The sequence below is a fragment of the Anser cygnoides genome, chromosome 4 (assembly GCF_040182565.1).
Source record: "Anser cygnoides isolate HZ-2024a breed goose chromosome 4, Taihu_goose_T2T_genome, whole genome shotgun sequence".
Lineage (NCBI taxonomy): Eukaryota > Metazoa > Chordata > Aves > Anseriformes > Anatidae > Anser > Anser cygnoides.
The window spans coordinates 55593188-55606253 of record NC_089876.1 but is presented as its reverse complement, the minus strand read 5'-3'; the positions used below and the strand labels follow the sequence as shown (position 1 = coordinate 55606253).

General features: G+C 34.5%; 2 protein-coding genes across 11 annotated transcripts in view; one reads left to right on the top strand and one right to left on the bottom strand.

The window, feature by feature from the left end:
• The window catches only part of LOC106041756 (ran GTPase-activating protein 1-like), a 140366-nt gene that overhangs the window by 75529 nt on the left and 51771 nt on the right, over window positions 1–13066 (bottom strand). The window lies entirely within an intron of this gene.
• The window catches only part of GLRA3 (glycine receptor alpha 3), a 90979-nt gene that overhangs the window by 27492 nt on the left and 50421 nt on the right, over window positions 1–13066 (top strand). The window contains exon 3 of the mRNA XM_013190334.3: window positions 1485–1552. Within this exon, the coding sequence (XP_013045788.2) occupies window positions 1485–1552 (68 nt within the window). The remainder of the gene's footprint in view (window positions 1–1484; window positions 1553–13066) is intronic.

Sequence of the window (13066 nt, the reverse complement as noted above, 5' to 3'; positions counted from 1 at the left end):
TTTCTCCCTGATAGTTTTTAGTGCCTCTCCCCTTGTTCATCTCTCCTGTTTTTTCTTCCATTTCTTTTGATCTTTTTCAGGAGTTTTTTCCACATATTGTCCATAGCAAGGTTTTACTGAATTCTAAGTATTGGATTTGCTCAACTGTTTTGAATAATTAACCAAGTATCAAAATGACTGTAGTGCCAAAGTGACTGCAGAGTGATACCTTTTTATCTGAGACTTCTACTTTGTATATGTAGTCTTGTGTATTACAATGACTGAAGTACATGCAATGATGTTTTGTTGTAATTCCCATACAGTACTTCAAAACAATTATTGCCCTGAGGAAAGAAAGCTGGACGTTCAAAGTTTTGTCCTGTTGGCAGAATTTTTAATGAATGTTCTTATTCTTCAAATATTTAATATCAGGTTCATTGGTCACATTAAATTTTTATAGTTGTAAAGCACAAACAGTGGCAGAGCAGCCTATTACTTCAGTGACTCTAAAAAATAAATATTACATAAGTGTTTGCAATACCAGTCTTTAAATTCCAGGTATGGATCTTTCATTATTAATGGTTGCTTATAACTAGAAAGCTAAACTAACATCTCCAGTGCCAAACCGGACTGTTGATATAAGAATATCAAGGTGCAGGAGGGTGACAGAAGAACCATATGATGGAAAGACCTTGTTTCCATTGTACCTAGACTTAAACTGATAAGAAATAATGGAGAAATTAGCATGCTATAGCGCAATGCCATTTTCACAGAGACTTGCAGGGAAGTAATTTAAAACCTTTTCCATGAAGAGACAGTTCATTGTTCAGTTATCATAATGACTACTCTGCCACTACTGATGCTTCACAAATGAAAGATAAGGCAGAACAACAGTTGGCTGAAGACCCACGGTAACAGAAAATTCAGCTTAAATGAATTCTTAACCATTCTGTGAATTTAAGAGAAATGAGAATAGAATCTAAGTCATTCTTTCTTATCCACATTTGTTCCTGTCAGCAGTAGAGATAAGAGCAGCAATAATGTATTTTTGTTTCCAGTGATGACAGATAATGTTAAAAGTAACAGCTGCCTTTAGTGGAAAAGGTCACTTTTCCTCTAATTGTTGTGAGAAGTAGCATACATTTTTCACTGAAAAAACACATAAAAATACTTTTGGCTATACATTTCAAATTAAATATTCTTTTAAATATTCTCTCTCTCTTTTTTTTTTTTTTTTTTTTAAGATATAGAATCCTCCATGCAAATTCATAACGAACTGGCTAGTCAAGTAGTGTACCTTCGAGAAGAAGAACTGAAAGGGAAAATCTATTACTTACTTGAAACCATTCAATTTTTTTGCATTATATTCATTTTGAATACAGCATTATTTCCTCCTAAGTCAACAAACATTGTTTCATAATAGTTTAGTATGTTAATATATTTTACAGTCACTCAATAATGATTGATGATGAAACATTGTCTGGTGTTTTATTTTCCTTTTGCAGGTCCTCCAGTTAATGTCACATGCAACATATTTATAAACAGCTTTGGATCCATTGCAGAGACAACCATGGTAAGATATTTTACCTCAAACAATGTTTAAAGTTCAAGTTAAAGATATTTAATGAAGTTAAAAGCAAGCTAAGACTTCTCTTCAAATGGAAATAAATAAAGAAGAAAATCCTCTTCTGCAAACAGAAAGTGAGAACATTTAATTTAGCAATTGATTTTTTGCAACAGAAAATCCATCATCATACTATCAAACACACATTTAAAAATAAAGCAATGTTTTTATTTTTAGTTATCCATAAGTCTTATTTAATAGTTGTAGTGAATTCATTATTTTCAATTAGATAGGTATTAGTTTCTATAGTGTTCCACCTTTCTAACCTCAAAAAGGTCCATTCATTAAGTTATTTTGTTAATTATATTTTTACAATTCTTTACATACAGTGCATATGGGGATGTATACTTATAAACAAGATCTTTTATAGAACTAGTGTAGAGAGATAATACAATCACTAAAACGATTAACTGGTGTATAAAATTTAATTATGAATTCTATGAGTGGGGTAAATATAAGTGGACTGCAGACCTTTTGTAAATATACTTAAAATTTGTCTATTAAAGAAAGGCAAAAGATAGAGTATAAAAAGACTGGAGATTTGAAGGACATAAGGAGACTGAGAAGTCAAAGTCTGAAGACAGCAAAACTAAATATTGAGCTATGAACTGACAAGAACAACTTGGACAATTCTATCTAACAGGTGAAACATATCTGTTAATAACTTGGAGCACAGATTTACCTATTACAAGTTGGTGAGAGAGAAGTTATATAGGTTCTTTCTCCATACAATTGCCTCACATATTTTAAGGAAAGGCAAATAAACATATTTGAAAATAGTTATAAAGTAATTTGGGGTCAGACTGGGTTAAGATATAGAGAAATGATGGAAGAACTGTGGGAGTCTGTAAGATCCAAATATATGAGCAAATGCTCTGAAATCTCAACAATTTCAATTTCAGGGATCAGGAAATATACTTGGAATGACAGAACACAGGCAAAAAAAAAATGGTTTAGCCAATAAGATTAAAAAATAAATAAAAATAATAAAAATAATAAAAAAGATAAAAGAATAATACTAACCAAAAGCCATTCTTCTGATTTACCAGTAAGAGCAAAAATGAAAAGTTTAAATGTAACCAAGGAGCCTTATATAGGAATTTGATCCAATGAATTCTGATATTGAAATATATAGGTCTTCTCTATCAAAAGTGATATCCAGAGCTGCCTGATTTTTACATGCCATACAATATAGTGGTAGATGATACTGAGAGAGGAAGGCAATTTTTTCCAAGTAGAAAATTAATTTGTATTTCAGCTTGGGTCCCTTGTCAGACTGCAAATCCCAGATTGACATGGTGTCCAAGGAGATTTATTCAGGTTTGATCAGAAGATTAAACAATGCCCACACGATTAGAATAGCATTCCACAGCTACTTTTTAATGGCTTGAGCACGGGGTCAGCAAAGTAAAAAGATCCAGCAAAAAGATCACTCTAAAAAGGATATTTTTAATATTGAAGTTGTTACCACTAAAAAAATTGTCCTGAGTTTGAGATGAGGATATTTCAGTTCACATCTCAAGTATATTTTCTCTAAATAAATAAATAAACATTTCTTTTCAGTACCACTTAGTATAAATAAATTAATAAATAGCATAAATAAATAAATAGTTTTAATAAATTAAAAACACCTTGTATTATTTTAAAAATTGGATCTCTGCATTCTTGAACAAATATCGGTTCACTGCAGTTCAGTATTTTACCTATTGTCACTATTTTACCAATTGCTATTTACTGTAATCCTTAAAATTCAGATATCTATATATTAGTATTTATTCTAAATCTTTACACATTGAACAACTTATTAGAACAACTTATTAGTCTCAGAAAGGAGTTATATTTTGCAGAAATACCTTTTTTTTTTTTTTTTCTCAAACTATAAAAAAAAGAGCTTAAATAAGTAAGAAGTGCAAAACATGACCTGGCCAGTAAGTGGTACCTTGAAGTCTCTATGGTATTTAAAACTAGCAACAGAATAATTGGATATGCATATAGTGTATTAGTTTTAAAGAAGACAGAGTACATCAGCCCCTGCCCTTCACTGTTGACGTAATTGTTCTTTGCAGTGTAATTTCACTTTTTTGCTCACTGATGACCAAAATCTCTGAGCTCCCTCTGCTGCCTCAGTTATGCATAACATAGGTTTTTAAATTTTTTTTTTTTTTTAAAAAAGAGCTTGTCGGTGTGCAATGTGATCTTACAGTGTGCAGCAGGAATCAGCTTTACTTCAAGAATTCTCTTGAACCCATCCACATCCATTTACAGAGGAAGCTTAATGTGACTTATACCTTTAAATTGGTTCTTCCTTTATTTCTTTTTGTTTCACAGTTATTTTAGCTTCTTAAAAGTCTAAGTTACGGTTATTACATTTTCTCTTTAAACAAACTTTCATAGTCAACACCTCTTATAAGTATAGAATCATAGAACCATCTAGGTTGGAAAAGATCTTCAAGATCACCAAGTCCAACCATCAACCGAATCCCATCACTAAACCATATCCTTAAATGCCCCATCCACATTTCTTAAATACCTCCAGGAATGGTGTCTCTGCAGCTTCCATGGGCAGCCTGTTCCAATGCTTGACCACTCTCTCAGTGAAGAAATACTTCCTAATGTCCAATCTAAGCCTCCTCTGGCATAACTTGAGGCCATTTCTTCTCTCCCTATTGCTCCTGCAACCTTCCTTCACAAAGCTGTAGAGAGCAATGAGGTCTCCCCTCAGCCTCCTCTTCTCCAGACTAAACAACCCCAGTACCCTCAGCCACTCCTCATAACACTTGTATTCTAGTCCCTTCACCAGCTTCATTGTTTTTCTGTTGAGCACATGCTCAACAACTCAACATCATTATAGTGAGCAGCCCAAAACTGAACACAGTATTTGAGGTGTGATCTCACCAGTGCTACGTACAAGGGTCCAGCCTTGCCAATTTTTCTATGTTATTGAGCCAAATGATAGTATGTATATGTATATGTCTGTCTGAATTATATTCATAAAGGGAGAATTTCACACTCATTCTCTAGCCAAATGAATTTTTACTCTTTTGCACATATAAATGAATAGGTCCAGTCCGTTTTTCACTTGTTGGTACTATTGGTTTTTTTCACCTACAGATTTAGAAATCTTAAAGAATAGCAGAATATTAACAACATGTGGAAGCCTAGAATAAGATGACATTTTTTTACATGATAGCACTAAATTAGTAGCTGAAGTTTTTAATTTAAGATGAATGATGAAATATCTAAGCATACAACTTTAAAAATCTGAGAAACCTATCAGTTAGTTTGTTCATGTAAAATTAGATGTATATTGGCAATATGGAAACCAAATCCTACAAGAAACCATATAATTCTCTTATTAGTACACTGGAATTTAAATTTCAGCTTTTATCACAACACCCTCAAAAGTGCCTTACAGAGTTTCTCTTTGTAGCTCGAGCTGTGCTCCATTTCACTTTGCACTGTATAGTCTAATGGAAAGAGATTTCCTAATTGGTAAAAGCAGTGTTAATATATAGTGCTGGCAGTTACCAATGGAAAATAGAAGATATTGTTCAGTCTTATAGGATGAGAATAATTTCAATGGCAACATTTTAAGCTGCAAATATTCAGAGACAAAATACTGAATACATGAAGCAATGACTACAGAACACTTACTTAGGCTTTGGGACAGATAGTAGCACATAAAAAAGCCTGCTTTGATTCTAGTAGATATGACTGACCAAATTCCTTAAGATTTTCTAAGATTTAAAATCAGCAACATGTTGATCTTAATGCAGAAGTACAGCAATATTTACTAAGTATGTGTTAACACGCTTAGTATGGGGCATGTTCTAAAATTGAATTGAAAGGGACACACTGACACACCTAATGGTAAATGATATCAGTGCAGACAATTAGTATGTTAAAAAGCATATGTCTGTTATCTGTTCCTGCCACATTTCTGCTGATGGGTATTCTTGACTCAGCCTGAAAAGACGTGTTATCCTGAATGTTGTCAAGAAGCAGGTGACATATCTTTCTCTTCTCCCAGTAATAATGAGATTATCTTACACCTACAAATAAAGCATGCCTTCAACTAAAATTAACCCATTTTTAAGCCATTATGATCACTCTCCTTTCATGAGTCACAGCTCTTGAATTTCTTCATCTTTCATCAAGTGAACATTTCTCTTTATATTCTGTTGTACCTGTTCTAGGTCATCTTTAAACAGAGTACTTGAAACATGTTCACTTGGATACATTGCAAAGCTTAATGATGATGTTTTACCAAATACTTTTTCTAAAATAAATCACTTAGTTTATTATCTCAAATATGATGAAATATATGCCTTCCTTTGGTGAAAATACATTGAAAGTTTCTGTGTAATGGATATAGTAATGTGTTAATACTGAAGTGATTGGCAGAAGAATCTACTTCGCACAATTTTTATTGCAGTTGAGTGAATATGTAATAAAAACTACCTCACAGTTTTGAAATTACAACAACAACAACAAAACTTATTTTTCACCATATTTGATGGTTAACTCCCTTCTATCAAGGCAATGATTGTTGTCTTGATTCTATCAAATCAAGAGATTGTTCTTGTATGGACTGAAGGTGAGTTATTTAGCATCCTTCCTTTTATCATGAACTTCCTTCTAGGATTCTGAGCCTAGGTCATGGAGTCAGGAGAACATGACATCTTTCAAGTTCTGCCAGGTCTGCAGCTGTCCAGTTTGTTACATGACCAGACTAATGCATGCAAATCCCCTTGCTGAACCTGCATTCTAACCAGACGGCATCATATCTGCTGTCCCTGGATGCAGCAAATATTTTCCATAATCAATGGAAATTCTATAAAAGGCAACTATAGTAGTGTGCCTGAAAGGGGGGTGGAATTTGCTACTTATCCTACAGGCTTCTTGGCTACAAAACATTTGAAGTTCCAGGAACAAAACAAAATAAAACAAACAAACAAAACCCAACAACAACAGCAACAAAAAAGGCATATTTTGCAACCCTGGATGTGCTTCCTAACTCGCAGCGTAGGGCAAAAGGTTGGGTTGAGGCTTATCAATTAGATTAGGGTATCAAGGGTGCACGGTGATTGAAAATGGAAAAACAGTATGCAGTGGTACAGGACTAGTTTATTAACAACAAGACCAGTTGGAGCTGTGCATACAAATGTGAGGAGCCAGTATCTGATTTACTGATATAAACTGACTTAGACGGTGCAGCAGTAGGATGGGTTGGATACGGCTACACAGAAAGGGCCAGTACAGATGATACTGCACACACAGGTTATCAGGTACCACTAGGTGAATTTCCAAATCTGGAAAAATCTGGTTCCCTACAAATACTGAAAATCATCCTTACACAAACTTTTGGAAATGAGGAGAAATAGTTGTACTGTGTTTTATTGCCTGACCTCTGGGAAGGTTATGAGAATGATTGTTCTATTCCATACCTTTTCCTAATGTTTTCTTGCTGTGTTATGAAATAACTATACTCCTGTATAAACTCCTCTACTCCTGGCATCAGTAGTGTTTTTTTTGTTTGTTTTTTTTTTTTCCTCAGAAATAACTCTAGCCTTTTCAGCTCCTTTGACTGAAAAAATAAAGGAATTTTCAATTTTTATTTTTTGCTTCCTTTGAAGATTTATAAATGATTCAGTATAAAAATAATAGATAGAATTTGTGTTGGATTATTCCAGAACTAAATTCCAGGAATTCGAGCAGCAAATGGTCTTTTCCCTGAAGAAAATATCTTTGATTGTTTGGTTTGGTATATGTTTGGACTAGCAAAAATGGTTGATTAAATTGATTTCTAGAAAGGGACAGAATCTTTGCTTTTGCTAGAATTTATGGCCTTTGCAGAAGCTGGTGGCAGGCTTCTTTCCCTAACCCCTCAAGCCAATGGCTTTTAAACTGTTTTCAAAAGCAAATCTTCAGGGAGTTATTAGGGAGAAGTAGTGTTCATTCCTTGGCTAGTAGAGTGCAAACATGTTATTTGAAAAACAGGTTTAGTTACAGAGATGATTTCCACATATTTCACATTTTTTGAAAACCAGTCTATTCAACATGGATGTACAGGAAAACAGAAATTTAAACCATGAAGAGACATGTCAGTAAAAAATGAACATATAATCTTGCCTTTATAGAGATCAACTGTCAGTTAAGTTGTTTGTCACCATTCAACAGCAGCAAACCAACTCAAGTCCAAGTGACGGGTTTATTTCATATAGCATCCTGAGGCCACATTCTGCTGAATGCTCTGGAGATAAATTGCAATTGTACCTAATAGCAGAGTTCATTTGTCTTAGAAAATAGTGGAAAACAGCAAGGCCTTGTTTTCAGGTCTCAAAACACCTGCCCTTTCTCAATAATCTTTCAGCGGTTTATGAGGAAGTGAAATTTCCTTATGAAAGGAAGTAATTTCATGAACTTAGCATCTCCATAGTGACTGTGAAGTTACAGTCTAGAATAGATGATACTGTAATGATGAAAAGTAGATTGAAAATACCATGTACATTTTTGACAGCTTTAGATGAAAGTACTGCCATAGAGGACCCAATTCAGTTGCTAGTGTGCATCTTCAGTACTAATGGAAATTTACAAATTATGCAAGAACTGAAAACAATTATATTCTGTGCATGAATAAGCCATAGCTGTGAAAATATCACAAAAAGTATCTACAACGAAGCATACGTTCAAACAAGTATTTGCACTGACAGCAGCCATGTAATGGGCACAAGGAGAATAAAGGCATAGTACTTTTGCGAAAACAGATACCTTAGAAACAGAATTCAGAAGCATAATATACCAGAAGGTTTCCACAATTAAATACTAAGATTGCCATTTCAGTTGTTTTGATTTGATTAAGCCTGATTCATTTTTATGGTTGTGACCCACATGCAATTTGTTTCTAGATTATTCTGGAAGAAGATGAATTGGAGTAGGTTTCGTATTTATCCCAAGGATTGGTGGCTGAGACAAAGCCAAGTTCCGTAATGTTTCGAGGAACTTGGAATTGAAATTCAATGGGATCTTAATGCAATACAGAGAATAAATATGAGTCAGAAATAAATACTGCTGTTTTTTGTTTGTTTGTTTGTTGTTTTTTTTTACCTTTCCCTACTGATATAAACAGATCATCTGAATCTTAATACCCATCCACAAGAGTGACTTATAACCAATTTCAGACCTGTGTGGTAATGTCAAGGATTCCAGACAGAACTGTATTAATGCCAACAGAGAAGAGGTAATATTTCATGTTTCCCAACATGCAAGAACTGTGTTTCTGCAGACTCTGATATATGTAGAAGACAGGCACTCTGAGCTCATGTACTGAAGCTGCAGGTGGAGACTTACAACAGGTTTTCTCATTTCAAAGCTGATCCTATTTTTATGGTGCCTGAAGATGTAATTCCACACATGTAAGTGGAATTATTTGAAGAGAACTGCATCATAAAGATTTTTAAAAAGTAAGCACTGACAATATTTGTTTTCCTAAATTGTAGCAGGTTTTTGTCATTCAGGTTGACAGAAGACTAAAACATGATACTTGAACATTGGCACTCTTTGCTGATACATAAATCAACAAATATTTTCATTAACTAACAACAGCACCAGCAGAATGTTGAACACTGAATAAAATCCCCAAGATTCTTCACGAAAAGCAACTACTATTTTATAGTCCTAGTTGTCACACAAAACCTCGAACATACTCCACTACCTCTAGCTAGTGCTGAAAACCGAGCATCTGTATCCACTCATTCAAGCTCAGCATCCACAAAATTCACATCTCTCACCAGCTACCACCAGATGCACACAGTATCTGCTGCTTTGAATTCTTAGTCCTTGAAGAAATTCAAATCAGGTGTACAGCCATCTATACCAACTTCATGCCCCAGATCTGTAAATGTGTTAGAATGAGTCAGCCAGAGTTTGTTTCACAGGTGTAGGGAATTGGCAGCAGTGATAGCCTTACACTTGTATACTGAGCCATGTTTTCTTAAGTCCTTGTTTACAATAAGGAAAACTAGCTTCACCTATTTTTACTTCACTTGTAGAAGAGAGTGAATCTAAGCCTGCAGTGGCCTTAGTACTCCAAGCACAGGAAAATCATGTTCCAGCTCTCCACATCTCTCCTGTAATTGATCTGTTTTACCTAAAATAGATAAATATTTACCAAGATAGGTATTATAATCAGCTCTTCCATACATACCACAGAAATACATTGCTCATTCTCTCTGATCCATTTGAACAAATGTTCAATTTTACAGAACACTTTGTATAATGCAGAAAGATCAAATTTTCTATTTCCCTATAGACACATACTGCAGTTAGTAGGAAAAAAGGACTGGAAAGGACCACTTGGATCATCAGTGCAGGCCCTTGCTGCTGCAGACAATTTAGCTTTATAATCCCATTCATCTGTTCAAATGCTGTCTAAAACCCAAAAGTTTTTTTCACATGCCAACCCTCATGAGAGGTTCCTCCAGAATCTCTAGCTCCTCATGTCAAGGGAGACTTTACTTATCCTTTAGCCTATTTTTTTTAGATCCCATGTTTACCTGTACCCATCTGATCTTGTTCTAGAAATGCTGAAGAAAAGTTCACACCTCCTGTTACCTCTTAACCTATGCTTGCTTCCTTTGATTCTCTTTTCTCTGATTGCTCTTTTCACTTAAGGGAAAACTATGACTTTAGCAGCACTACTGCACTGTGAAAGCATTACTCCATCCCCTCCAATATTTTCTCCATTACTTTTATATTTCTATAATTGTCATTTCAATCAGTTTGAATAGTAGCTGTTAGGCTAACTGCTGCTAAAAGTCCATATCCTGCATCTAGTAATTACATTATCCAGACAAAGCTGTGAAGATACCTAATTTCAGTCACTGCTGTGGAAAATCTCAGGACCTGTGAAAATAAGATTAAGGCATCCCTACATAGCTCCACTCACGCTGTATGAGGTAGGCTGTTTATAAAGTTTTTTATTTTGTTGCAATAGTACAAGACAATTCATTCCTCCAAGGTTATGTTTGTGTAACACTCACAACATTTGTTTGATTTGTAAGGACACGTACCAATGTAAAGACTATGTTAAAAAAAAAAAAAAAAAAAAGGTAGTGAGAGACCAGACCAAAATAAAACATTTTTAAAGCTTCTTGACTATAAATGCCTTGATGCCTCACAATGTGTATTTTGGTAATGGAAATTAATCTTATCATGATATATGGGGATTTTGACTTTGCCTCCCATTAACTCTAATAGGAATTAAGTCCATAAGTTAAGTCCATAAGTTAAGTCCTTTGTATTACTATCCTAACACAAGCTTCTCCCTCATTTTTTGCATGAGCCTGCAATTTACTAACACTTTGTTTACAGAAACAAAAGCTATATTAACTTCAAAATTACTTTAAAATTAACTTGAATTAAGAAAATAAGGGATTTTTGGATTGCCATATTTTCCTAATTTCTATTCTTAAGTAGTATGTGTGTGCTGGAAAAGCTCTCCAGTGTAAACACTTTACACGAAGCATTATCTTTGAAATTCTTTTCCATGAATAAGTTTGAGTTATTCTGGCATCATTTAAAAATTCAGTTCCACTCTCACATACTCATTTTATTTTGAATACTTGGTACTTCATGCACTCTGGGTGTGAATTTTTAATTACAATAGCCAAAGTAATCACTCAGCATGAAAAAGCTGTGCACTCAGATTTTTTTATATATATCATACCCACAGTGCAAAAACATAGCCTAAATAATATCCCAAAAAGTTCAAACCATTTTATAATACTTTACAATTCAACAGTAAAGTAATACAATATATTCAACAAACTTGTAGGAATGTTTTCTACAGTCTTTATGACTTTTCTTCTTTTCCAAATAGAATACACAGTGTGCTATCACATGTCGTTGTCATTAACAGTTGGCAGAACAAGAGGTGCTATAAAAATGTGATCCAGACCATTTTTCTCTAAGTGCCAATATGATCACAGCAAGATTTGGGCTGATACACGTATTTTACTGACGTGCCCCTCCCTGTGTCATTATTGGCATTACAACTATGGTGCTAGATCTTATTTTTTTTAATCCTCCTAAATTCTATTGCCAATTTATGCAGTACTAAAACTCAGCCTCCCTGAGACAGTTTGGTTTACTCAATGGTGCAAAATAATCCTTATGACTTCAGAATCTGTCTCACTTATCATGTAGTCCTAGCAGTCCCGTTCACCTCATACAGCACAGAATTTGGGGGTTGTATCTTCTCTCATTCCCAAAACAGTTTCCTTTGTCCCTTCAGCTAGTTAACTATTTTACACAGGAAGGGCCACCTTCCATCTGGATTCACAAGATGGGTGTCTCTAGATAGGAATCTAGGGATTCCCATCTTACTCCATCTCTCTAGACTGCAGCTAATCCTACCTCACAGTCTTCTCTGCTCCTTTGCTTCTACTGCTCCAGCTTGCAGAGGATTTACCTTTTTCAACTCCTTCATCCAATGCTTTCAACACATGGAAGCTAACAGGATTCAGCTCTCCACAGCTGTAGCCTTCTCCACAGCTTAGAAAGTTCCCAATTGGCAAGCAGCGACAAAAAAAAAAAAAAAAAAATAGCTGACTGCCTCCTCAGGGCAATTCCTGTCAGAGACTGTGAGCCAGTGTGAACAGATATTGATCAAATACTTTATCACAATCAAGAAGATATTGAAGGTGAATTAAAAACAAATGTACTGAATACACATCACTTGGAAAAAGTGTGTATTCACCATTATTTCTTTACCTTTTTTAATGACGAACAGTAACTCTCAAAAGCAAATCTCTTCTTCTAGCAAATCTCAATTTATTCCCTTGCTTAAGAAAACAAGCATTTACATTGTCTGATCTTCTATTGAGCAGATTTTTTTTTTGAGTTAATAGATTTTCAAAAGTCATCTTATTGAAACGTGAAAGCTAATTTATTGGCATAACAGGATTAGTTAAAGAAGAAGATTTCTAGACTGCTTTCAATTATAAACATTGCATGCTACAATATGTGGGATCTCTCACAATCTCCTTTTCAGTTGCTCTATCTTCTTTTAGAGATTTAAATTGAATGAGGATTTAGTTACTTGACTCTTAGTAGGATTGAGGGGATAGAATACCAAAAATTTCAAATTTCTAGGCAGTCTTTATTAGTTCTTTATTTTACAATATTTTTCTTTATTTTTGTGTACAATGTTATGAAGTTGGCTACTCTGCAGCTTCATAAAACTGAACACATAAATTTAGGTTAGCAAAATAGAAGCAAAATGTTTCAGATTTTTGTCTGTGACTGTTCTGGTATGACTGTTCATATTTGAGGGTATTTGAGATCTATGAATATATGATTAGGATTGGCTCATCAGTGGTTCTCCTCCACTTCCTTCCCCTTCTGTGGATCTAGTGGAAGCCTGTGAACTTGACATGTCTCATCAGCAGTGTGTCTACTCTT